General features: G+C 40.7%; 1 protein-coding gene across 2 annotated transcripts in view; it reads left to right on the top strand.

The window, feature by feature from the left end:
• Window positions 1-4938: 4938 nt before the first annotated feature.
• SYNPO2 (synaptopodin 2) overlaps window positions 4939-27309 on the top strand; it is a 178068-nt gene continuing 155697 nt past the window's right edge. The window contains exon 1 of one of the 2 annotated variants that reach the window (XM_075286089.1): window positions 4939-5149. In XM_075286089.1, the coding sequence (XP_075142190.1) occupies window positions 5045-5149 (105 nt within the window). In that variant the 5' untranslated portion in view covers window positions 4939-5044. The remainder of the gene's footprint in view (window positions 5150-27309) is intronic. The other variant, XM_075286072.1, reaches the window with a different exon arrangement.

Genomic DNA, 27309 nt, shown 5'->3' with positions numbered 1-27309 from the left:
AAGTTCCAACCACAAATCCAACTTGGAGACCCACTAAATGTAGGGCACAGAGGGATCAGAGAGGACAGGGCTGGGGTTGACCAGGTACTCCCGCAACATGCGCCTATACTTGTCCCTCCTGGTGACACTAGACCCCTCAGTGGCGGTAGTATGGCCAGGGGGTGCCATTAATGTTTCCCAAACCTTGGAGAGTGTGTCCCTGGTGGGTTTGGACCGGATGGCAGTTGTTAGCCTGTTGGAGGAATTAGTCTGGCAACATGGGCGAATTTTGCATGAGTGGCTAGTACATGGAAAATCTTTGGCGTTGCTGCCTCTGGACATGCCTCTGCCTCTAGCCACCTTTTTTGCTGGTGCGCTTGCATCCACATCTACACTGCTTTCACCCCTAGACATCACCCCAGTCCATGCCTCTGCCTGTATCCACCTTTTTTCCTGCTAAGCTTTCCTCCACATCTACACTGCTTTCCCCGCTATACATCACCCCTGTCTATTTAGAGTCGGTGGCCTCGTCGTCCACCAACTCCTCTTCCAATTGCTCACTCTCCTCTTACTGCAAACCGCACATGACAACAGCATGCCCTGATGGCAACTGTGTCTCATCATCACTGAGGACGGAAAATGCTGGTTGCGGGTACACAACCACAAAATTGCCAGGTGATGGCAGATGTTCCAGTGTTTGGGCATCAGTACACACAAAGTTGTCTGGTAGCTCCTGGGATTCGGGAAGTGGTTCAACAGAGGAAGAGACAGTAAAAGGACCCGAAAAGAGATTCTGGGAGGGGGCAAGGGTGGGATGACTCTGTTGGGAAGATTGGGCATGTTGGGAGGAAGGAGGGGCGGACTCTTGGGTATGAACACAACTGCAGGTAGTGGTTGAACGGCTGCTGGAAAAGCAGCTGGAAGCATTATCTGCTAGCCATTGTAACACCTGTTCCTGGTGCTCGGGCCTGGTCTGCGTTGTACCCTGCACCCTGCTTAACGCAGCTGTCATATCAGCAATTGTGATGAGCGCATGATAATGTTTCTTGTCCAGTGGAAAGGATGGGATAGGATTTCACATAAGTCTGCCACCCATGGAAACTCATGGTGCAGAAACTGAGGGAGCTGACTTTGATGAACCCTTGGGTTTTGGAGATGGAACTCCATCAAAGGTTTCTGCTGCTCACACACCCTGTTCAACATACAGTATCTAGGGTTTCAGCGTGTGGTGACCTCGCACAACAGCCGATGCTTCTGGCAGATGTAGGCGTTGCTGGAGTGTATTGAGCCTAGCACCAGGTACTGTAGACTTGCCAAAGTGGGAGCACAAGCGCCGCACTTTAACCAGTAGCTTGTGGAAATTGGGGTAAGTTGTTAGAAACCATTGCACCAATAATTTGAAAACGTAGGCCATGTGTGGACCGTGTTTGAGTCTGGCAAGCTCCAGGTTCCGACCATTATCACATACGCCAAACTGCACCTGGGCCCAGGTGCAGCGGGGCAAAAAACATCGCCATCTCATCCAGGATGGCATCCCTGACCTCGGAGGCACTGTGCTGTCTGTCCCACAAGCTGATGAGCTTCAGCACGGCCTGCTGACGTCTCCCCACTCCAGTGTTACGTTTTTAGCTCGTAGCTGGGGTCTATTTAACGGCGGAGGAGGAGGAGGGTGGTTTTTCAGCACTCCTGCCAGGAATATTGGGCGGGGACACAAGGCAGACTGCCACAGTTTGCGACCCGGTCCAAGCCTCAACTACATTCAGCCAGTGTGCCGCGATTAAGATGCAGCGTCCCTGACCATGCGACGGTGGTCAAGTGGAACTTTGTGCAACTTAGCGCAGAACTTGTTAAGATGTTACAGGACACGTGCTGGTACAAGGCTCAACTCACCATAAGGGCCAAAAACACTGCTGGTGAATTTTGTTCCAAAAGACTGTTTAGATTTGGCTCAGTCGCAGCTCCAGAACATGCCTTTGAAGGCAAGCTTGCCTTTAGTGGCTCCATCTCAGCAGGATGATGATGGTAAATCTTGGCTAAATCTGGTGTCGGAAGGGAAAGTGGTTTCTGATCTACATCTAAAGTACTGGCATGTTGTTTTGACTATTAACACCTGATCAGAACCCTGTAGAGGTAATGTAGAGTCCGATATTAGAGGACCATTACCGGTAGTAGTAGTTGCAGCCAATTCTCCACCTTTGCGGTCCTCTAAATAAAAGTTACCCCCAGGTCTTGATGCCAAAATGTTATCAATTTCCCAATCAAAATCAAGGTCAATGTCTGGGTCCTCAGTCCAATCCACTGCATCAATCCAACACAATGAGAGTGATGGTTCTGGAACCACCGTTTTAGGGGCTAAGAATTTTAAAGGGGCTAACACTCTGCTGGTGCAAAGCTCAACTCACCCAAAGGGCAAAAAACTCTGCTGGTGCAAGGCTGAACTAAGTTAAAGGGCCTAAAACTCTGCTGGTAAGAGGCTGAAGTCACCTAAAGGGCCTCAATCTCTGCTGGTAGCTCAGCTTATGGGTCTCTAACTTAATTTGGAAGTGCTCACGTTAAGGGCCAGAAAAGTGAATTTTTGAAGGTCTTACCACATCACACACACACACATCCACAATGACAGTTCAGGGTGGGTACTGTTGGATTTCCCATTGCCTATTCCATCTGTGGTTGTCATGGGCAACGTGATTTAAAGGGGTGCTTGTTAATGTTTCTTTAGCTTAAATTGGGGTTTCTGTCCATCCATTTGGGGAAGAAAGAAGGTTTCCAGGTATTTTCCCACTTTGATAGAGGTTTTTTTTGAGTGTGGAAAGTGTGTAGCTGATAGGCTGTGATGGTGGGGTAAACTGTGTCTTGGGCTTGTTAGATGCGCCCAGGCATGCGAAACGAAGCGTTTTTGCTGGAACCTTAATCTTATTGCATAAGAGCTTGTCTTACTTGGTGTTCCAGTATGACCCTGGCGTAGAGGGTAGGAAACAGAGGTTTACACCTGAGTACACCAGCTGGGGACATCAGGATATACAACAATATATGAGTAAGGGATCAGTAGGATTTCCCGAAACGCGTAAGCTTGTCTGCTGATGTTTTTACGAGTATTATCCATGTTTGTATAATTTTAGCATGATTTAGTAAAAGTTATATTTTATATGCCATTCTGGTGAAATATTGCCTCTGTTTACATTAAGTCTATTTAACTCTGTGCTGCAATCCAGAATTTCACCTTGGCAGCCAATTTTTTCATGCTCATATTTATATATTCCTCTATATGGACTACAGGTAGAGCAACCCATGTGTCTGGAATTTTACATAATATACAATAGTGGTGGGCCAAATGACGAGAACTTTTCCTATTATCGGGATCTAGAAGCCCAATTGGAGATGCTTCCCTTTAACCGGTGCTTAGTAGGAGGAAATCTTTACTCTTTGGTAGATGTGGGAGAAGATAGATGGGGATCAGGATTACGACAGCTGACTGATGGATCCAGAAACAGGTTTCTAGCCCCTCTTATATTAAAAACACAACTAGATGACCCTTGGAGGCTGTTTAACCTGGAAGGGAGGGAATTCACTTTTTATTCATCACCCCACAACTTGTGATCACACACTGACTTCCTCTTGACTTCCTGGTTCTGGGAGTATATAGCAATAGTGAAGCTCATAGTCCAGCACTCTTCTGGAAAACACCCTCAGAGGGTAACCATCCTGGATAGAGATGAGCGAATAGTATTTAAAACTCTAGTTTAGAATACCTCGCTCCATAGGAATGAATGGAAGGGGCCGCTGCGTGGCCGGCGATTAACCCCTTGGTATTCAGCCGCTTCCATTCATTCCTATGGGAGCGAGGTATTTGAAATTAGAGGTTCGAATACTATTCGCTCATCTCTAATCTCGGACGATGTTACTGGTGCTGTTCCATTCTTACCCTATAGGTTTACCTATCCCTCAGGTGGTGGACAGTGCACTGCTGGTGGCCTTATGCTGCTCAACGACAAATTGGCTGCTTCCGAGGGTGCCAAATAGGCAGATGTAAACACCCAGATGCGACATTTCCTACATACAGATTGGATTGACACTGAATGATCCAATAGATAGATAGATAGACTAACTAGATTCTTTTTTACGAAATGGAAAATGTATATATGTTTATATTTCATGCCCAGAGAGAGAAAATCTCTGATGCTATCCTTTAGATATACATCATGGTACCTACTCGAAGCTATGAAGGGCACAATGGGAAGGCTCCACATTAATTAACCATCCCTTGCAAGATGCACCCTAGTGACACCCTTGTCATGCACCCATCTGGGATGGGAGGGAGGTTTCGGGGAAGGGGCTAATGGATTGTGTTGTTTTGTTTTATACTGTTTATTTTATGTGTATTTTTCGCCCTGTATCTACCATTACCCAACCCAGAAATGAAAAGGTTCGCACGACTCAGTACAAGGGACAATTAACGTATTAATAGGTATACTTTGCTCTGTAACATTATTCCCCTATTTCTGAGCTTTTTTATATTGTGATGAATAAAATGTTTTTTTTTATAAAAACAAACATAGTTGTCACTAAAATATTGGCTTGCAGACTTGTGTGTTACAGAGCTTCTTAGCCATTTATGGTTATGATCCTATACACAGGGCTGGGCAATCTCTTTATGTATGGATCATAGAAATCCTAATTTTTAATATATTACTCTCCGTCTGTTATGTAAATCACGTATTAATATTTAATTTGCAACATCTGACCTTGTTTACTGCAAAAAAATTACTTCTAGCATGCTAAATAAAGACATTTACAGTAAGCTGGCAAGTGTTAATATTGTAAAAAAAAAAGTACTGATGCTTTCCCAGGGTCTAAGGGGATGGACATCTTCCTATGACGGTGGAGTGGGCTGATCCCTGGAGTTCTCTGAATGTATTCCATCCTCCTCCATAACCTCATTTCAATGTGCAATAAGTCTGTGAGTGGTGCTGCACATACTCATCTGGTCTGCTCACACCACGCAGGTTCAAACTAGAAAAAAGTTTTTCTCATCTTCCAGAAAGGAATTTAATCACGACCACAAATCAAGATGGGCACTGGGGATTATATATGCGTTACAATGAGTGGGGGAACACCTTGGGGCTTCAGACTGCAAGGTGGCAAAGGGTACCAGGAGCCTCTACATGTTTGCAAGGTAAGCACACCCTTACCATCAATGTATCCTATGTCTATCATGGTATTACAGCATCATGATTGTATGTTTGTGTTCTATGCTAACATTCACTTCCTCTAGCCTTTTTGGTTAAATAATTTGTAGGTTTTCTGTCTCGTAAAAAAGCATCAAATGCAAGACATGGCGTTGTAAAAAGAACTTTCCCAATTCCCAAAGTTTATAGTACAGATAGTTTGTAAGTCAGCTGCGAGAAAGTCTTTGATCATCGCTGATCTCTGGGAATTCTTCATGTCAGACTGAGAATATGATGTCTTACACATCATGTATAACATATTTACTGATGCAGCACAGATAACTAATAATAACTTTCTGCAGGAATCATGGATGTAGACCTGCTTTGTAAATAAGTTTCAGCTATATACACAGCCCAGGGGCACTGCAAGAACTAACAAATGTGGTAATGTTTACATGGGGAACATGTTTAATGTCGTTTTAATGGCATGCAAGCTCGACTTCAAAACAAGATTCACGTTTTATGTGGACCACAAGTACTGGGTAATACAACAAGCTACAACCAAATCCTGACCACACTGTACTGATGGTATAAATATATACAGTCATCCATACAAGAATACACAAACTTACACTTAAGATTCTGTCCACATTTCTTAAGCATCTAGATAATGTCTTGCCATTTTTATCATACCCAGCAGTAAACATCTGTCTGAAAGATATAACAAAGTGCACAACAATAAACGACACATTCATACCAACACAGTTGGAACTGAGCTGAATGTGTCACTAAGCATGCTCACAGGTAACTCATTGAGTTACCCAATTTATAAATAATGTAACATGTCCATATCCCAATGAGATAAATAGAAATACAGCACTTCTATATTTGTATGTGACCAACACTACTACAATATCGATCTTAGTTTAGTGTTTCAGTCTAAGTATATGCATAGTAACATTGTTAAAATGAGAAAGTGCAAAAGTCATCCTTGTTTTACAAAGTTATGTGTGAGTATTATTGGAAAAGAAAAATGACTTAAGCTTTTCTCTGGCATCTTAATGCGTGTAAACACATAGGCACAGTGAAATCCTGCCACCTAGTGGGATGCTCTTGTATTTTATTTTTTAGCATTGCTCAAGTTTCTACAGTTTTTGCGTTGAAATGTTACATATTTTGTAACAAAGCAGGGCCAGTAGGAGAGAGGCACAATTGTATCAACAGCAATCTATCATTAGATGTCTTTGCGCAACCAAATGGATACTTATCGGGATCAGAAAGTGATACTAACTAGTAAATCTGACAGCTATAATGTTGAATTCCAAGGACTAAGGAGGTCATTTAGAAACTGTCTTGGGCACCAGGATATCTTGTTCCTCCCCTGGAAACTGTTATAGAAAAAAACACAATGCCTCACTGCATTATAGGAACTTAAAGGGATTTTCCCATCTGATAAAGTCATCACCTATCTAAAGGATAGTGTATAATTTGCAGATTAGTGGGGGTCCAAGTGCTGAGACTCCCATCGATCAGGAGAATTAGAGCCCCTTCACACGGCATAAGCGCGCCACTCATTTAGACACGTATACACGTGTCCTAGCGCAGTTCTTTAAAACAGAGCCCATTGATTTTAATGGGAACGCACGTATATGCCGATATACGCGCGCTTCCCATTGAAATCAATGGGCTCTGTTTTGAAGTGCCGCGCTCGGACACGTGTATACGTGTCTAAATGAGCGGCGCGCTTATGCCGTGTGAAGGGGCCCTTAGGATATTTTGTCCTCCCTGTTCTGAATGGTCTGATTGGAGATGCACTGTTCCATTCATTTCAATGGGAGTGCTGGAGATACTCAAAGTACCAGCACTCCTATAGAAATGATTGGAGCAATGCATGAGCTGCCTGACCACTCTTCCCTTCAGAACAGGGGTCAAAAGACCTCTGTTATCCTGATCGGTGGAGTCTCAGCAGTTGGACCACTACCAACCTGTCAGTTATCCCCAATAACTTGCTCAGATGAAAACACCCCCGAGGCCCAGTTCACATCTACATTCGGGACATTCTGTTCCCCTCTCTGTATGAAAAATGTGGAGAGAAGTCCTGCAAGTAGCGCTTTTCTCTCCACATTTGTCATGCAGAAACTAAAGGTAACCACTTTTTTATGCGGATTAGGTTTCCAGGTTTTGAGGAAACCCACGTGCCGATGTGAACCAAGCCTTAAACTATGGTATTGTCTAACAACAAATTTATTGTACGTTCCAGTGATAGCCAGTTTAGCTATCAATGCAGTTGTGAGTTATAGCACAGGTTGTAACTCAGTAAATAGTACAAGGTAAGAAATGCAATGTGGAGATTTATTGTTTATGTCCTAAACTTAGACAGCTTGGCAGGCAGAAGATACAAATTAATAATTTTTTTGCACATATATTATGTTTAGTAAATCTCCTTCGGTGTGTTTATAAGGTGACAGAATATCTTACGTAAAAAAAAAAATATATATATATACATATATTTATAACCTTGGTATTATTTTCTGTTCTGGAGCAATGACAATTCACAAGCAATTGCTATATTGACAATTAGGACTGGGTTCTGATGACAGACTTTCTTCAAAGGGAAACTGTTTTAGGCAGAGTTTACATGTAGCGTTAGTTGCTACTCATATTACTGCAAATTGTCATGGTTTAGTAATGTGGCTATTGGAGAACATATGTAGAATTTACAGATAAAACACATCGATTATGTGCATTTCACCTCTAAAAATCTTATGACCAATAACCACATTGTAAAGCTTGTTGTGTTGGGCCTTACCTGATACCTTAGTATGGCCTCTGCTATTGTAAAACCGTCACACTTGTGCTTCCTGTCCTGATCATCTTCCATTTCTTCACCTTGCGCAAACTGTACTCACATCTGTTGGCCGTCTCCCGGAATAACAGTCTTATCCCTGGTACTTTGGACTATTCTCTCTTGGCCTACTTGGTCACCCGCTACCAACACTGGGCTCACTCCAAGAGGTAGAAACCTTTCAACGTAACAAAGTTCTGACCCCCATACAGTGCTTAAAGCTTGAATGCTGGGAAGGCTAAATGGATGACACCCTTAGGAATGTCCCAGACTCAAACTGGTTACGTAGCAAAGTGCTCATTCACTTTTTTTTACCCATGTATAGAACAGTCTTCCACATTTCCTGAGAAATTACCATCAACCTATCAGGATAACTACTGTCTATATGCTCTATTAGAGAATATGGATGTCATAGAGGGGCTTCACATGGAAGTCACCTAACAACAAACAGCTGTCACTTAGGTGGACCTACACAGTAAAAAAATAGCTGTCCCTAAGATTATGTGTTAAGACTAAAGCCTCATGTTGTGGAAACACAGCGTTTTTTGTAATAGATTGTGCTGCTTTTTTTTTTTTTTTTTTTTTAGTAAAAGTTGGGAGTGGTTTTAAAAGAAATGGAAAATATAATGGAAGGTCTTCCATTATAGATGTTTCCCTTCTGTTAAATATACTCCTGACTTTACATAGTTACATAGTAGATGAGGTTGGATAAAGACATCAGTTCATCAAGTCCAACCTATAACCCTACAATCCCTACTGTGTTGATCCAGGGGACTTTGGCACAAACACCCCCCATCCCCCCCCCCCCCCCAAGGGAAATCTGCAACAAAAAAGACTGTGTTTCCACAATGTGGGGTCTCAAACTAAATGGGTTTTCTGTGGTAAGACACCTGTAACCTGTAAAAAAGCAGTTAACCCTTACCCCATCCACAGTTCAGTAAGTCTGCAGAGGGAGCAGTCACTTTATACGGCTGTAACTCTTGAGCTGCAGTGACTAGAGATTTTAAAGCCAAGATCATGTTTATATCCCTCCTAGATTTTGAAAAATCACTGGTTAAAGCGGTGCTGGAAATACTCACAGCTTAACTTTAACCAGCGTGCAGGTGAACATGCACCGCCGACAGTGTAGAAGGTGAGAGTTTGTATGTTCTCCCAGTGTTTGCTTGGGTTTCCTCCGGGTACTCTGGTTTCCTCCCACACACCAAAGACATACTGATAGGGAATGTAGATTGCAAGCCCTATATGGGACAGTGACTGATTATATCTGTAAAGCGCTGCAGAATATGATGGCGCTATATAAGTAAGCATAATAAATAAATAAATAAATAATTCTCCTGTCTCTGTCACTTCAGATGATCCAAGGCGAGACAGTACCATGGACTTTTGTTTATGATATCCCCCCCCCCCATTATTAATCAGAAAGCATATTTGCCATTTAATCCCTTATACATTGCAGTCAATGCTGACTGCAATACCTACTTGTAAGTCGTTTTACAGAAAAAAATAAAATTAGACTATTTTCCCCCTTGTTAATAAAATATAAAAAGGTCCACAATTGGTATTACCACATCCATAACAACACCAAAAATAAAATTATCACATTATTCTACATCATAAACACCATAAACCTTAAATTCAGATGCCAGAATTCATGTTTTCTGCTGATCTCATTTGAATAGAAGTTGAGCTGCAATAGCAGTGAAGAGCCTTCTGGCCTCTGTCCTGAGCAGTGTAGATCAGTGTCAGGCCTGGTTCACTTCTGCGTTCGGTATTCCGTTTGGGGAGTCCACTTGGGAACCTCCCTTCCAGTACTAGTCTATTAGCGAGTATTGCCAGGATTGGGAGAGAGGGCATTCCTCACCACTCACTGTCATGGTTGGGTGGTAAAAAATACCCCCTCGCAGTACAGCGCTATGGACAGACTGTCAGGTAGAGCGTTCCCAGTTACACTGTCAGGAACGCCCTTCTGACAGTGAAGAACTCTCAGTAAATGCACCAATAACTCTCAATTCGGGGCACATAATGGGAAAACCAACAGCGCACTGAATTCAGAGCACTGTCCACTTCTAACGGTATATAAAACCCCAAGTGCATGAAAGGTCCTCTTTAAGGCCCCCAGCACCTCGGTTAAAGCTGAAGCGGAGGCATGTTTTTGGTGACGCATGAACGCCACCATTTTGTAATGGATCACTGGCCTCCAGAACAAGATCTAAGGCTGGTGATCCATTGCCATGACTGCTGTAAGCCTATTGAAAGCTGCCAAGCTTGTCTGGCAATATGTTCTATTACAGGCTGCTCTATGCAACCTGTAATATAACTGCTGGCATTTTGTAATGCATTAGCATTGTAATGCATTGTCTCACCGTTCACCTACCACTTTGTAATCACATAGGCCAATGTCGATTTTGGGTAATTCAGTTCACTTGCTACCTGTATGTCCCTTAAAGGGATCCTATCATTCAATCACTTTTTTTCTCCCTAACACGTCGGAATAGCCTTAAAAAAGGCTACTCGACTCCTACCTTTCGTTGTCTTCTCTGTGCCGCCGTTCACCTATAATCCCGTTTTTTCTCGGTATGAAGCCATTAGAAGCCGCCACCAGAAGAAGACGCTGTGAAGACCTCATTCCAGAAGAAGATGGAGGCGGCATTGCAGAGTTCTCTGGCAGCATTGGGGACACCTCCAGTGCTATTTGAGTGATGGAGCCCGCCCCCAGTGCTGCGAAAGAACTCTTTTACATACCGAGAAAAAACATAATTTTAGGCAAACGGTAGCGCTGAGAAGACAAAGAAAGATAGGAGACGAATAGCCTTTATTAAGGCTATTCAGACGTGTAAAATAAGTGATTGAGTGATAGGATCCCTTTAAGGATCGACCATTTCTGTGGTACCCTACAATTACCCCTTTCTCAAAATTGAACAATTCTGCACTTCGTGGCATCTTGCATGCGACTAATGCCAATGCTGTTTCCTACTTAACGGCGGAAGGTGTGACATACATCATGACCATAGATATATTCATTTGCATGGGTGTCCAAATACTTATTGGTAGACAGTGTAGTAGATCTCTAAAAACTTATTTCAAGATTAAAAGAAGGCTGCATCAGATATGTTAATTCACCCTAGACTGACCTGATTTTTAGCCTTCCTCACTGGTCACCTGATCATACATGCTTTTCACCTGATTTTTATGGTGGTGTACTTATCATTTTGCCCTCATGTCTCTGCTTTATGTAAGGAAGCAGTAGCCATCAGTAGAGAAATGGAGATGTGGGGTAGCACAGTGTGGGTTATGGGTTATGTAAGAGATATGCAATCAGAAAAAGATGGCAACCCACCTGTATAGGAGCTGCAATGATGACCAAAATCACAGATAAAGTTTACTCTGATAATATAGAAGAGAACACCTTAGTACTTCTTAGACGAGGACATCTGAAGTACTTACATGTACAGTGCTGGTATTTTTGAGACTGCCCATTAATAACGTAATCGTCTTTCCCATGGCCAGCTCTGCTCTTATTCCTAAGCTACAGTTGTTTTTACTACATTGACATACAGGTTTTTGTGCTTCTTTGGAATTCCCTCAGCCTAGGCCTGTATTATTTCAGACCAGGCCTTTGCTAACATCAAGAATAATGACTTAAAGCAGACATGTGTTCAAGGAAAATCAGTATAAAGCAGGAACTCCCTTCTGGACTGATGTAAGGTCCCCTGAAGAGAAAACTGTTAAAGCATGTGAAAGTGCCTCTTATCTTTTTATTTATTATGTTATGGCAATGGTTTCCATTACATTGATCAAATCCATGGCAAGACAAGTATTTAGAGTATTCCTTCCTGAACATAAAATGTTAATGGCAAATACAGCTTCTATTCCGTTTTAGGCTTGTAGGAAAAAAAATATTTCCTTTGTAAAATCATAGCCACTTTGGCACAAGCTAGACTGGATATATTTGCACCTGTCCCAGTGATGAGGGTGGGCTTGGCTGTAGAATCTACAGTCTGGATCCCAAAACTAGTCACCTACAAGTGACAGAAACAGTGAAGCAGAATAAGCTACATAGAGTTCAAAGCTGCGTTCAGGTTTCGGTTCGGAGAGTCCACTTGGGGACCCCTGGAAGAAAACCTATCCGCATAAAAAATCGGTTATCTCAGGAAACCCCCGGACCCCATAGACTATAATGGGGTTTGTGTGTTTCCCGCTCGGTTTCCACATGCTTGCTTGCAGGACTTTTCTCTCCGCATATTTCATGCGGATAGGGGAACAGAATGACCCGAACGCAGATGTGAACCAGGCCTAAGAGAATAGGGTAGAAACACATAAGTACAAGAACCAGGTGCACAGTCACAAATAGCCAGAAGTCAAGTTAGGGTGTTAGATCTATAAGGTGGTGCTGATACACACATTAAAGACTTTGGCTGTTTGCAAAAGTAGTTGCGTAGATAGACAAATCTAGCTATTGTTTTTAATGCAAGTTTCCATTGTCTGAGGTCTGCTTTTAACTCCCTTCACCAGTGAAGAGCACAAGTAGGAGACTTGTCAAGGAGTGGTGTGACTGTGGGGCTGCACAGAGAGGGTAGACCAGGCACACTTTGGCCACTAGAGACAGCAAGGTTGATCCGAGTGAGCACCATATTGCACACCATCCTACTAGTGCTGGCCATGGACTACTGAGTACACTGTCTGGCAGACAAACCAGAGACTGAGATAGAAGCCTGGACAGGAAGAGAGGTCAAAATGAAAATGTGGCTGATCAGTGTACAAAGTTCAGAGAGCAATCCAGCAATGGAAATGCATTGCAAAGGCCATGGGTGAGTCTTGCAGCAAAAATTCATATGTTCTGGATTTAAAACCCATAGTACAGGTCACATTGTGATGTGTGTTTGTGTTACAGCATATGGATGAGATTTGATTAAATTTCATTACGTATGTTGCTACTGTAGATCACAATTTGTGTCACGTATGGAATGATAGGCTGCTCAATTTCAAGGTTTTTGTACCTACTGTAAGAGGCAAATGCAAAATGCAGCTTCAATAGGTAAAATAAAGACACTAAAGCAAATCTTTTCTTTTGTTACAACACAAAGCTCAAATTCTAAAAACCTCAAAAGCAACTGCATATAATGAAGTGATGAATACAGCAGGATAATGTGGTAAAGCTGCAGCAATGTTGTGTGACACACAGTAAAAAGGATGAGCTTGGCCAATGCTTATATTTCAATTTAAGTGATCCACAAGATCATGGTTTAAACATATATTTCAGTATCCATATAATAAAAGAACAATAAGGTAATCCTTCATGTATCCCATGACCTGCTGCTATGGAGCCTGTGAAAAACACAGATGTCGGGATGAATGATATTCTAATAATGGTAAATTAGCTGTTAGATAGCACAGCAGACACAGGGAAGCTGGGGCGTAATCCACTTTAATGTATACCAGGCCCATTCTTCAACTAGGCTTTCAATTCCCCAAATATTCTCCACTTAATCTTTCTGTGAAATAAGCTGTTGGAGATCTGTTTGATGGGCTGTTTTTCTTTTCAATATAGAAGATTTAGTAATGTTGAGCACAGCTAGAACACAGGCAATGGTCGTAGTTTATGAATTGCATTCGCCAAGTGTTGACTACAACTCCAAACCCAGTTCATAACACAAGACTTTTGTATAACAGATGTAGCCTCACCGAGGAAGAAAATCAAACACGAAAATCTGCATTTATCTGGTATCCCTTTCTATAAAAGGGACTATGTATGAAAGAGAGCATTATATGGATAATAAGAGAACAGAGTAATTTTACTAAGGGACCCCGAACTTCATTTATTTAGCTAAAATAGGTTGTCCTATTAATTTTTTTAAAAAAATATGAATTTCCCCAAAACTAAAATTTGTGTATTTTCAATTTCATATGTCTTACATATCTAATCGGTTATAGTGTGAGAAATAACTAAAAAAGATATTTGGCCAACATGTTCAAGCTTGCAACCAGTGCCATAGGTCCCCATGTCTTGTAAGTCCTTAGGCTAAATCAAAAGCAATACACTGAATGAAACTTAATATAAATCATATCACTTAAAAGGGCCACATTCACCTTATATTTGATGAAGCAATGCCTCACTGCAGGATGTAGACAGGCCTAAGTGATATATTAGTGCAAAGGTGCAAATTACCAATTCACTCACACACCTATAGTACTTCATGTGGGTTGCAAGCATCCATATTTGTGCCAGGCCCTGTTACATTGATTGAGTGTATATGGAGTGCTTGTACTTGTGGGGTATACGTACAGTATATAGGTTCTGGACAGTCTGCCTGATGTAATCATATGGGTGTCACTAATAGTCTGTAAGCCAGCAATGTGCACCCCACATTATCATGTGACTGGCACATTATGTAAGGCTTATCTGTGTTCATTAAAGGGATTGTCCACTTTAAGGGCCCCTTCACACTACGGATACGCTGCCTGATTCTGAACGTTAAAACACGTTCAGAATCAGCGCGTATAAAGCAGATCCCATTCATTTCAATGGGAGCCGGCATACGAGCGCTCCCCATTGAAATGAATGGGCTGCTTTTTTCTCTACGAGTGCTCCCATTGAAGTGAATGGGAAGCGCTCGCGTGTACGGCTAGGAATGAGCCGAGCGCCAGGCCCCTTCACACGGCGAGCCGTACACGCGAGCGCTTCCCATTCACTTCAATGGGAGCTCTCGTAGAGAAAAAGCAGCCCATTCATTTCAATGGGGAGCGCTCGTATGCCGGCTCCCATTGAAATGAATGTGTTTTAAAGTTCAGAATCAGGCAGCGTATCAGTAGTGTGAAGGGGCCCTAAGACCAATATTGAGAGACAAATGTATAATAAAAAACAATACAATTAGGGGCAACACGGTGGCTCAGTGGTTAGCATTGCAGCACTTGAGTCCTGGGTTCAAATCCCACCAGGAGCAACATCTGCAAGGAGTTTGTTTGTTCTCCCTGTGTTTGCGTGGATTTCCTCCCATTCTACAAAGACATACTTAAATGAAAAAAAAAAAGTACATTGTGATCCCTTTATGGGGCTCACAATCTACAAGAAAAAAAAAGATATACAATTTCCCAATATACTTTCTGTATTAATTCCTCACAGTTTTCTAAATCTCTGCTTACTGTCATTCATTCTGTTACTTCTAGTGGATAAAAGTCTGACCATGGTCATGTGATTTACGGTCCATGGTCATGTGATTTACGGTCCATGGTCATGTGATGAGTACATATTTGGTGAAAACTTCTCTGTAATTGTTTATAAACCTAACGTAGAAAAGCACTAGGTGAAACATTGACAGTAATAAGAGTATGCTGCTTCTGATCACTATATCCTCTCCACCAAAGCACTATGCATATGTCAGAGTTAACAATGATCCCTAGTTCAAGATCAGTTACTTCTAAGTGCTTCTTAAGCAGCGGTTGAAACGTCCAGATGTTACAAGTTATGTATATGTCTGACAATAACTAAACCTATACATACAGCTAGTGCATGTCTTGTCTATATAATATAGATTAAGTAACTGTTCAGATGTTACTTGTACTGTATACCCCTTTTCCTCACAGTCAGTCATCCTACTGTACCTGTAATAGGGAAACTGGACAGAACATATATTTATTTTGCCTACAACACAGGACCCACACAATTTGTCCTCTCAATAAGGAGGGCCATGAAAAAAGCAATTGTTTTACAGAATTACTTATACTTACTTATACTCGAGTATAAGCTGACCAGAGTATAAGCTGACCCCCCTAATTTTACCACAAAAAACTGGGAAAACTTATTGACTCGAATATAAGCCAAGGGGGGAAATGCAGCAGCTACTGGAAAATTTCAAAAATTAAAATGGTTTTTGGGTGCAGTAGTTGCTGAGTGTTGGGAAAGGGGAGGGGGTGTTTTGGTTGTCTGTCTGCCCCTTCCCTGAGCTTGAGGACTGAGTTTTTTTCCCCCCACTTGGAATTCAGCCTGGCTGACTATAGGAGATGCAGATACCCTATATTCAGTAGACCGGGCACTGTCAGACAAAGGGATACCTAATGTGTATGTGTTTCACAGTCATTTTCTACTTTTATATGTATTCTAGGGAAAGGAGGGATTTAGAACTTGTTATTTATTTTTTTATTATATTTTTTAAAGCTTCTTTTATTTTCACTAATTTATGAGAGATTCTATACATTACTATTGCGGCTGGTCAATTTTTTTTTTTTTTTGCTTAACTCGAGTATAAGCCGAGGGGGGCTTTTTCAGCACAAAAACTGTGTTTAAAAATTTGGCTTATACTCGAGTATATACAGTACTAAAAAACACAATACAGTATAGGGAAGAATTTCTGATACTGTCTTATACTTAGAGACAGTTTGGAGATACACCAAATTTATCACAGTGGTCACTGTATGACAAACCTAAAAAGTATTTCTAGGGTCAAAAAAGCATATATCGTAAATGGACAAATGGCTTAGATGAAGGAAATGCTAATGGTTAAACTCAAATTTTATTGAATAGATTAAAGACTAGACAAATGACCCCCTGTCACTGATGACCAGGAATCACCCAATAAAAAATCCACTATACCCACACTATGCAAATATATGGGATGAACACAAGACTTAGAAGATAACAAGTCTTGATTATATAGGGTAAGTGGTAATGTAATACCACATGGATTTCTATGCGGCTATAATAGTGTAATGTTAGTAGCCAAAACAAATCAGTAATCATATAGGGTAGTGGAGTCATACTGTATCTGATACAGTATGACTCCTAAGCCTTAGTTCTCTGCAGCAGTCATGTTTAATACAATCTTTGGGAGAGTTACAAGAGGTCTATGTCTGCTGCCTATCATTTATTGCATACCTATGAGCCATACCAATCACAGGCCAAAGCAGGAGATTGCACAAAATCTCCAAGTTCACGAGGCACCATTTTTGTGGAGGCATATGGGCGCCATCATCTCTATGTAGATTACTTGCACCCCGAATAAGATCTGGGGTTGTGATCAGTAGCTATGACAGCTTGGAGTCTGTTGAAGGCTCCCTGGCTTGTCTCTCATTTATTTGTGTTGCAGGCTGCTCTATGCACCCAGTAATACAAATGCTAATAATCTGCAATGCATTATATGCATATTATTCCCATACAGTGAACTCTGAAAAAAGCACACAAAGCTATACACATTACCCAAAATGATATAACTAAAAAGTATATCTGTCCCTGCAACAAAAGACACCCTATGCATCAGAATATGGTGATTCCAAGAAAAACTTCTTTTTTTTTCAAAGTTTTGGATTTTTTTAAGGGTTTAAAACATAAGTAAAACTATATAAGTTTGGTATCCCAGAAATCATAACAACTCATAGAATATAGGTGTTATGTCATTTTGGCTGCAGAATGAACGTGTTAAAACAAAGTAGTTTTTCTCCATTTCCACCTCATTCTGATTTTTTTTTTCAGCTTCCTAGCACATCATACAAAATATGAAATAGTAGCATTATGAAGTACAATTTGTCCCTCAAACATTAAGCCCTCATATGGCTCTTTCAACAGAAAAATATAAAAGTTATGGGGTTTGGAAGACGGGGAGTCAAAAACGAAAAGGGGAGGGAAGGGGTTAAAACCTATAGTACAGATCACATTGTTCTGTGGGTTTTAGCAGCAGCATGTGGACTTGTAGAAATCTCCTCCACTATGCTGCAACTGTGTTTCTCAGCAGGTTAGCCACGAGTGAGTATTTGGCTGCAAATCTGCTGTAAGCGCTCCACATATATGTACCCAGCATTCTCTTATATTTGAAAATCCATCAGGATTCAACCCACTAGTACATATGTTTATAAGATAAAATAAGATAAAATAATCCTTTAATAGTCCCACCATGGGTAAATTCAGTGTCATACAGCATCATGGATAGTACAGTATTATATAGAAAGAGAGAACACATACAAGCTGATAGCAGATAGATACTAGGAGTCATAGCAACTAAAAAAGAAAATCCTCAGGATCATTTAGTTCTCTGTGTGAAGTGATGTTGATAATACAGCCCGACTGCGATTGGAGGACACAAGGAGGGGTGTACAGCATGTAGACATAACAGGCAGAATCAGCTATTTGCAGAGGTGGGGGACATATGCAGCTATCACAATAACATGTGATAGTTCCTTTGATAGTTAGTAAGATCTCATGCTCACAGCTGATAGTTTGATATCTTGCATCAGCACTATTATGTTGTCATAGCTGCATTTAAAAAAAATTCTGTAATAAATATTAAAAAATGAAACAATACAATCAAATATTCTCAAGAAAATTAGAAAGATAACACAAACTTAAACTCTTTCAAAATGTATTATATAGATCTTAGATGCAAGATTTGTTAAAGAAGTCTTGTTAAAGCTAAAGAAGCATAGTTCTCTTGCTGTGACGGAGTAATCCCTGGGATCCTTACAGCAATAAGAATAAGGCAAGAACTAATTGAACTGTACAATAGATAAAATCTGTGCCAGCAGCAATTCCCTGGGATGCGTTTTATTTCTTGTAGTACATTTTATGTTATTAGGTCAGTTAGATGGACAGATTAGTATCTGATTCTATCATGATTGGCACCTCCTCTAGTACTGGACATTAACCCTGGATTTCTTCAACTTCTATGCTATCCATCTTATTTATCAAGTCATTACTCACTATTATTTATCCATCTTTTCCAGGCACTATGTTTCCTGTGAGACCCTCGTGCAGTCATGTTTCTTATTATACACACATCAACCTCTGTCATTGTGTAGACTTGGGTTTTACTTGCTCATATGTAGGGATTTTTTGGCCTGTTATATAAACAATTTACCCAAATTACTTAGCAGGGGTTTTGCTATTTTCTTTGGCTACTCATGGGTTCTCTGAAACTGACATCTCAATGTTTATTTAATAAATGAGAAAATAAGAAAAATGCTGTAAGTAAGCAGGAAAGGTAATGATGTATTAGTCTATGGAGGCACAGCTGTAGAGCATGTGCAATAAGTATTTATACATGAAAAAGCATCTCCATAACTGCAACTAGACATATAGTAAAGCGTTACATGAAATAATGATAGGAGATACAAGAATAAAAAGAGGAGTGTACAAAGAGAACATCCGACATCTCTTACTGTTCCAACCCAAGACAAAAGTAGCTGCCATCTGTTTGTCCCTTCTCCCTTCAGCTGTGTGGCTGGGGCTGGTGAACTCTCCTGCCTGTACAGGTCCACAAGTAATTTAATGTCAAAGTACTGGTTTACAATATTAAACAAGTCAGAAAAACGTAATTTATTGTCCTTCCTTACCTTACCCTTTTGTTAGATGTGTCCAGATAATTTCTGTGTGTCACGAGATAGTAAGCATTTTGAGACAATATTATTTTGTAATATTGTATCTCAAAGTGATATCTTGTATCCTGTAGTATGTTTATGTAGCCAACCATTGGGAGATTTGTCAAATTTGGTATGCCACAAAAGTGGTCTAAAATAGTCACAAATCAGGGCTGTGTTTTTAGCGAAAATTCACTTTTCCTTGCCTCTCAATCTGTCTTTATGAGAGTCCACTGCAACCTGTGCATACTACACCCTGCTACTGACTACAGAGTGATGAAGGTCAGTATTGTTACTGAAAAGTTACTGTATGAATAGTCTACTGTTGGTGACTAAAACCACACTTGCATCGCATTATTGCATTGTCTACAATGTCTGTTACATACTGGTTTGATAAGGGATGGGACCCTACTCTGGACAACTTACTAGGAGCACCTTCTATACCGCCATATATGTTAATGTTTCTGTGAGATACTTCACTAATTTTACATTCATATTTATCTTTTTGCCGTTGTCATCCTGCTGGTGGGAACTTTCTGATGCTCCTTTCTCTGACGGCTACATCTACAGACTATTTCTGTAAAACTATGAATTGATTTAGTAGGAAGTGTTGTTATGTAAAAAAGGAGATGGTGTGTACACGTTTTAATTATATATGTTAAATGGAAAAAAAACAACTGTAGATGGACATGTATAAGGGTTGAGGGGAGACATGTAGCGGGGAGGAGGAGAAGGAGGGAGCTGAAAAAGTTACACTAATAGGTGCAGTTGCTACATTTTGCTACTTGGTGATTAAGGCTTCAGTCACACCTGCATTTGGTGGCAGTTAGGGGATCCCATTCCCCATTCTGCTTGAAAATGCAAAGAGAAAAATCCTGTTATCCAGCGGTTGCCATTATAGGCTAAGGGGTCCAGGATTTTCCGGGAGTAACTGTTTCTTAAGCGGATTTGGTTTCCTTTTTTCGGATCCCCAAGTGGACCCAAAGAACAGAAACCTCAACACTAGTGTGAACCTGGCGTTAGGGAACCTTACTGACACTGCTGTATCTTGAAGAAACACTGCACAGAATGAGGCAATAAATCAGCTCATGGATGGACTCAATGTAAACAAACAAAATGATGATAAGGAGCAGCTTAATAAGTGTAAAAGGAAACAGATTTCCTTAATAAGCTATGTTACAAAGTTTCTTATTTTTCCTGTGCACTATTTATTTACAATTTATAAATGCAGATACACTTTAAGGTAGTGTAAGTCTAGGCTTTTACCAATACTTCATCATCTATCTCTGACATTTATGTTATGTTGCAGAAAGGTATATCAAAATGCTGTGGAACTTGAATTCAGGTATATTATATGATTTTATCAGTCACCTGATTTAAGCTCTTCTAAACGCCCCAATCCTCAGCATGCATAAGGGCACAAGGAAATTAATTTATTTTACCTTTTTGGCTAGTAAACTTGTGCTGTTGAGAAGCTGGAAGATGTCAGTGGTGTAAAAAGTAGGTTGTAATGGATCCTGGTGACTGACCATTTAACTAGCTTCATAACTGAGTCTAAAATGAAACTTGAAGCCATTTGATCCCCATGAATCACCTACCAGGAAGGTCAGCCAGTGGTGGATAGGCCGAGTATGAACCAGCTTGCAGGGTACAGTGAGGGGGCTCACTGATTTTGCTTTACCAATCCATCCTCCTTCTTTTCTGTCCTTCCCTCCAACTTTCTCTCCCCATTTTCATGTTTGTCTAGTCGGTTCTCCTCGTGTCCTCCATTGCTCAATCTCAGTCCAGACTCAGAGATAAATTAATTTTTTTAGCAGGTGATGTTTTTTGACATGGCCAAAGTATAATGTTATATAATGCATATTCTTGTATTAGTGTATGCTCTTGTGTTACATTATTGTTGATATGATTTGTCTATATTTTACTTGTTTTTGTGAACTCAATTGTACCTTATGCTATAGTTCTGTAACTTACCCTGTTTTGTTGCCAGCCATGCAACATTTACAGTTTTGTATGTTTTTCATCTTTATCTAATAGAAACCATTGAAAGTAAAATGCCCCGCCCTACCTGCTGAATAAAGTGTCAGTGTTGTTAGCATTTTGCATCTTTAGCTCCTGTTGACTATTATAGTCAATAAAATCCTACTTGCGCTGCATGTAAAACATGTATACATGTGGTTGACTGGTTGAGAGGAATCACTGTGATGAAACCTTATATACAAGAGGATCCTATTTAATCTACATTGGCAAATAATGAATAGGTGTAAGGCCAGGCAAGGTTAAAATCCAGACATATATACCCAAGAATAATTTGTGTAGGAGAAGGACAGAGCAAGTTCACATGTACAAGAAAGATTTGTAAATATTTCCCAGTCAACATACCCCATTAGGAAAGAATGTTAATTTGCTGTACATGTTCTTTAGGAATTGAAGCCATTCTTCTATACACTCATTCTCCACAGCGAAGAAAACGACATGTACTTGTATCCTGGATCATTAGAAGCTTGCTTAGATTTAATTTATAATTCACATTATACTACATTCTGTTGAGCCATGGAGGCCTCTCCATACTCTACCCATATGTTTCTAAAATGATGTAAGCATCAGAAAAAAACGCAATTGGCAGTTTGTGGTAGAATTTTACAATAAAATTATGGTGCGCAGCAGGGAGTAAACCTGCTCCACTGGAACCACAGCTAAGAATCCTTACAACAGGATGCTGTAGAGTTATGTGTATGTCAACCCCAAAAATCATCTTGCAGTGCTTGTGCTTATGTACGACATATTGAACTTATCAATGATGATCCAGTACAGCCTCAGTTATTATACATAAGTGTGCAATCTATGGTGAGTTACAACTCCTGCATTATTATACATTACTCAACATGTATGGAAACAATTTCAACAACCGTTCATGGGTTACAGAGTTGTAACAGTGATACCTAATATTGTAATGTTTTACACTGCTATTTCAGAGTCTAAAGTGTTTTCATGTGCTTCAAATAACAATGGTGGTATAAGAAATAAATCTGATTATTACCATCTAGACAAATGCTAATTCAATATAAGAAACTTTACAATATATCTTATTAATGAAATATGTGTCAGGAATCTTTGTTTAGCTTCTTTTGCTTTAAGGTTACCATACCAAATTGTGAGGTTTCTGCAGTTTTCAGGCCTCTTGGTCCTCTCCTATGCTGATCCAATTAGCAGCTGAGGAGCGATAGTTAAACCCTCTTTCTGCTCATTCAGCTGCCTGCTATTTGGTTGTACCTAGTGTGGTGTTCATATCCTGATCATTTGTGCTGGGCTGTTCTATATTAACCTTTGGCTTGTTACTCCACTTATCTTTTGATTTTGGCTCTGATATTACGTATTGGAATAAGCTTTGGCTTGTTACTGGAGATCCGCTTGTCTTTTAGATTTTGGATCCAATGATACCTCTTTGACTGATTTTTTGGTTTGGGCACCTTCACTCTCCTGATTCATTTCCCTGATTTTGCCTCTCTTTTAAGTTTTTCATGGGTTCTGATCTGTCTTCAGATTGCGGTGCGTCTCCACAGTTAGATAAGTTAGGCTCACCTTAACTTAGTATTGTTTGCGCCATGTTGATTCATGCCTTTGTTCCCAATATAAAGAGTTATTTCTTAATATGCAACTGTACTATGTCTCTCAATGCCCTTGTATGCCATCCATCCTTCCCTTCTTTATGTGATCGACAAGGTGGTCAAGTGATCTGACATCTCACCAGAGCCTAAGCTCTCACGCTCACCGCCCTGCCCTCTGCCACTATGATAATTATCGCATGCATAGAAAAGCTCTGAAGATTGCCTGTCAGAATCAATGGTGCTGTAAATCAAGGTAGGTAAAACACTAGGTTCATGTAAGTGAAACCTATCTAAGGCCCTGTTCACACGGGGCACGGATGGCAGTTTTTGGTCGTGATTCTGACGTGAGAAGCCGCATCAGAATATGGCCAAAATCCACCTGCCGCGACTTCCGACGGTTGCAGCACTCCGGTCCAGTGTAGGCCCAAATGAATGGGCCTAGCCCGAAGGGTGCTGCCGTGAGGCGGACGCCGGGGCTGAATCATCCGCAGAATCCGCCTGAAGAAAGGGCAGCTCGCATGTTGCCGCTCACGGAAAAAAGAGCGCTCATTCTCCAAACCAGTTATAGGACTATGCTCATGCCACTGACCACTGTAAAGGGCTGGTTTAGGTAATTTAAGGTACTTAGGGGCTACACGGTGGCTCAGTGGTTAGCACTGCAGCCTTGCAGTGCTGGAGTCCTGGTGTTCAAATCCCGCTAAGGGCAAAAAACCATCTGCAAGGAGTTTGTATGTTCTCCCCGTGTTTGCATGGATTTCCATCCCATATTACAAAAAAGACATACTGATAGGGAAAAAAAAAATGTACATTGGGAGCTCTATGTGGGGCTCACAAGCTACATAAAAAAGGCACTTAAATAATTGTGTCTAACTTCCTCCCAGACTGCAGGCATAACACCTTTAAGAATCCCTAATGTCTCAAATCATTCATTCTGACCACCAGCTGTGAGATGAAGTACAAAGAATCAGCATCGAAGTACATGGCACTGTATATTAGAAAGAGTAATGTTAAGAAAAGGTGTGAGACAAGGTGAATTCAGGGTTCCTATGCAAATAGATTGAACCACAGCAATATAGGGCATATTGATAACCTAACACATCAATACCCTCCTTTGAGTTTTCTGTTTCTGGTCCTTTTCATTACATTGTGTTCTGTGCTGAAAAACAAGTTTTGAATTGCCAAAATTTTATTGGATGTCACATTGTAAACATTTCACATCAAACAGGTCCTTTTAACAGATGTAAAAAGTGAAAGTAAACTGATAGACATCTGTTTACATACAGATGAATGTAAAAAAAACCAGATCTGGTTATGTCCATTTTTTTCTGAAACAGACACAGAATATTTTAATTAATTTTAAATATTAAAGGGGCTCTATCAGCAAAATCATGCTGATAGAGCCCCACATATGCGTGCATAGCCTTTAAAAAGGCTATTCAGGCACTGTAAAAGTTAAATTAAATTACCCCGCCGTTTTAAAATAATAACTTAAAAAAGAATGTTCTCTACTTACTGAAGGTGCACGCTGGGCGGGCATTCAGGGTGCGCCATCTTCTTCTTCCCCGCCTCTTCTTCCTCTGACGTCTTCGGGTCCCGTCCTCCTCCGGCGCTTGCTCGCGGACACTGACAAAAAAAAAAATAGCCCGGGCGCATGCGCAGTAGCACGCGGCTTCTACTACGGCTACTGCGCATGCGCCCGGGCTATTTTTTTTTATCAGTGTCCGCGAGCAAGCGCCGGAGGAGGACGGGACCCGAAGACGTCAGAGGAAGAAGAGGCGGGGAAGAAGAAGACGGCGCACCCTGAATGCCCGCCCAGCGTGCACCTTCAGTAAGTAGATCACATTCTTTTTTAAGTTATTATTTTAAAACGGCGGGGTAGTTTAATTTAACTTTTACAGTGCCTGAATAGCTTTTTTAAAGGCTATGCACGCATATGTGGGGCTCTATCAGCATGATTTTACTGATAGAGCCCCTTTAATATTAATCGATTGGATTTTTTTTAAAGTGATCTCTGTGAATGAAGGGCAATCCATTTGCATCCGTTTTTGCCCTTATTAATTGTATCTATGAAACAGATGTTAAAAAAAATAAATAAATTATGTGAATGGAGCTTTACAGTGTTATATACAGTTTGGCTAATTTGGGAAATAATATTCTCCAGTGCTGTCTGATGTGTAGTAACTGTGAAACCATTTTTCTCCTTGGGAATTTTGTTCTAAGATTTGTCTCTGACATTTTGGGCTTGACTTTCTCTTGGGAATTTTCTTTTTGTGTCTCGGTTATGTCCACCATAAATGTGTGTTCATTTTTTTAGCAGTCCACAAGGACCATCATATGCTATCAACATTGTTTGTAATAGGTCTAACAGATGGCACAGTCATCACCTCTGTTTAAAGGTTACTGTTTGCTATTTTTCTTAAATCGGTATTGTGTCATTGCTGATGTGCCTTGCCAAAGCTTTTCTAAAATAATACATTTGCTTTAATGACCAGGAGACTCCTCAATTCATTAGTAGCTAGTGCCTGCCTCAGTGTCTGCATTTATTCCTGTTATTAAACTGGAATTTTAAAAAATATTCACAAACCTATAAAAGAAATTATGAGGGTCGTTATATCTTTCCCCAACGTCGTTTCTATGGCCACCACCTCTGCCTGGTCAACTTTTATGCCCCCACTAAGTCCCACGTGTCCCCATTTTGTACTTTACTGGACCAGCTGGATTTTTCTAAACTTATCTGGTGTGGGACTTTAGCTTTACAGTTAACACTCCCCCTCTGCTGACAAGCTCTATTCTAAGGCTAAGGGCGACATTCGCTCTGCCATGCATGGTGATTATATCCCCATAATCTGGTCACCTCTGCCAAGTCAGTTCTCCCTAGGCTGTGCTGATGAGATTCAATCAGATCGAAACGGCGCCGTCCACAGTTGGGATACTGACTTGGCAAAATCCCGCATCATTGCAGCAAAGGCTTGTTGGAAAGTTGGGCATGATGTTCAAGGGAGCTTCCCATAGAGGGCAGCATACAGAGGCATGGTTTCCCTATTTACAGCTTGGGAAAAACATTTTCATATTCTTCTTATTAAAACATAGGCATAGTCTTATGAATAATCCTAATGGGGAACTTATTTTTCATTGTTTAACTAGAATTCCCCTTCATTTGTAAACCTAAGATGAGGAATAGACAATGGGCACATACATCAATATACAATTTAGTAGTTAAATATTTATTTCAGCCTATTTTTGGTCTGCTTTAAACAAACACTATATACTTGTTATGCTGAGGTTCCAGCCTATTATCGCTCTTTCTACAGTGTGTGCAGACATCACAGAGGAATAGTGTAGCTCAAATGACATCTAGATCATTATATATTTTGGTAACAATGTTTTGTACTTTTCTCTTTGTCTCTGCTATAGCCAGAGAAACATGATAGACAGCGGCTATTCCAAGCACACACTCAAGTGAGCATGAAATAAAGGCATGTTCTCGGTTTTGGAATAGAGCCTATACAAACAAACAACAACAACCCGCACATTGTACTTACCAAGATGGCTCATTCATCTACATTCCTCCGATTCTGTTGTTTAGCTTAATTTAGCAGCCAAGCTCCATCAAATATTTCCCAAATAAACATCTTTCTGGATTGCGTGAAGCCATAAATCATCTTAAATAGTCACCCACAAAAATCTGGCTTTATTACTAATATTTATACATTTTAGTCATGTTGCTAGAAATTTAGAAAAACCTTTTGCACCACTCATTCTGTGCTGAACTTACAAGGTGGCCTATTATGACCAGAATGGTATACTCCAAATTGTGAACACTAAAGCCCCCTTCCCACAGTCAGTTCAAATTAAAGCGGTTGTCCCATCATAGACACTTATCCATTATGCCCTTAAAGCCTCCTTGTGAATGGAGTGCCTGTGTGCTTGCGTAACTACAGCTCCATTTACCTCTACTGGAGATTACAATCTCGGCAGCCACATAGAAATGAATGGAGTGACGGTCACGCAAGTGCACTGGCCCTCCATTCACAAGGAGGCCTTAGGGGGACTTAATCCTGATTAATGGGGACCTGGCGATCAGGTCCGCAGCAATTGGACCCTTATCCCCTGTCCTTTAGATAGCAGATGTGTCCTTAAAGGGGCAGCCCATTTAACTAAGTTCAGTTTTAAGCTTGTTTTCCATTGCAGAAAGTACCTGCTTTATGCAGCTGGTTGTCACACGTCAGCTTTTTTTGAATAAAATTAGTTTTTTTAACTGAACTTTTTGCAGTGCTCCCTATTTTTCAATCCATCCACTGAGTAAGGACATGTGACCTACTAGTACCACTTTGGCTCACTCACTGCCTAGTCTAAAGCAGGAACTAAAAAAAAT

This window comes from Leptodactylus fuscus, chromosome 1 (genome assembly GCF_031893055.1).
Source record: "Leptodactylus fuscus isolate aLepFus1 chromosome 1, aLepFus1.hap2, whole genome shotgun sequence".
Classification (NCBI taxonomy): domain Eukaryota; kingdom Metazoa; phylum Chordata; class Amphibia; order Anura; family Leptodactylidae; genus Leptodactylus; species Leptodactylus fuscus.
The sequence above is the reverse complement of the archived record's forward strand: the minus strand, read 5'-3'. Positions and strand labels throughout refer to the sequence as shown.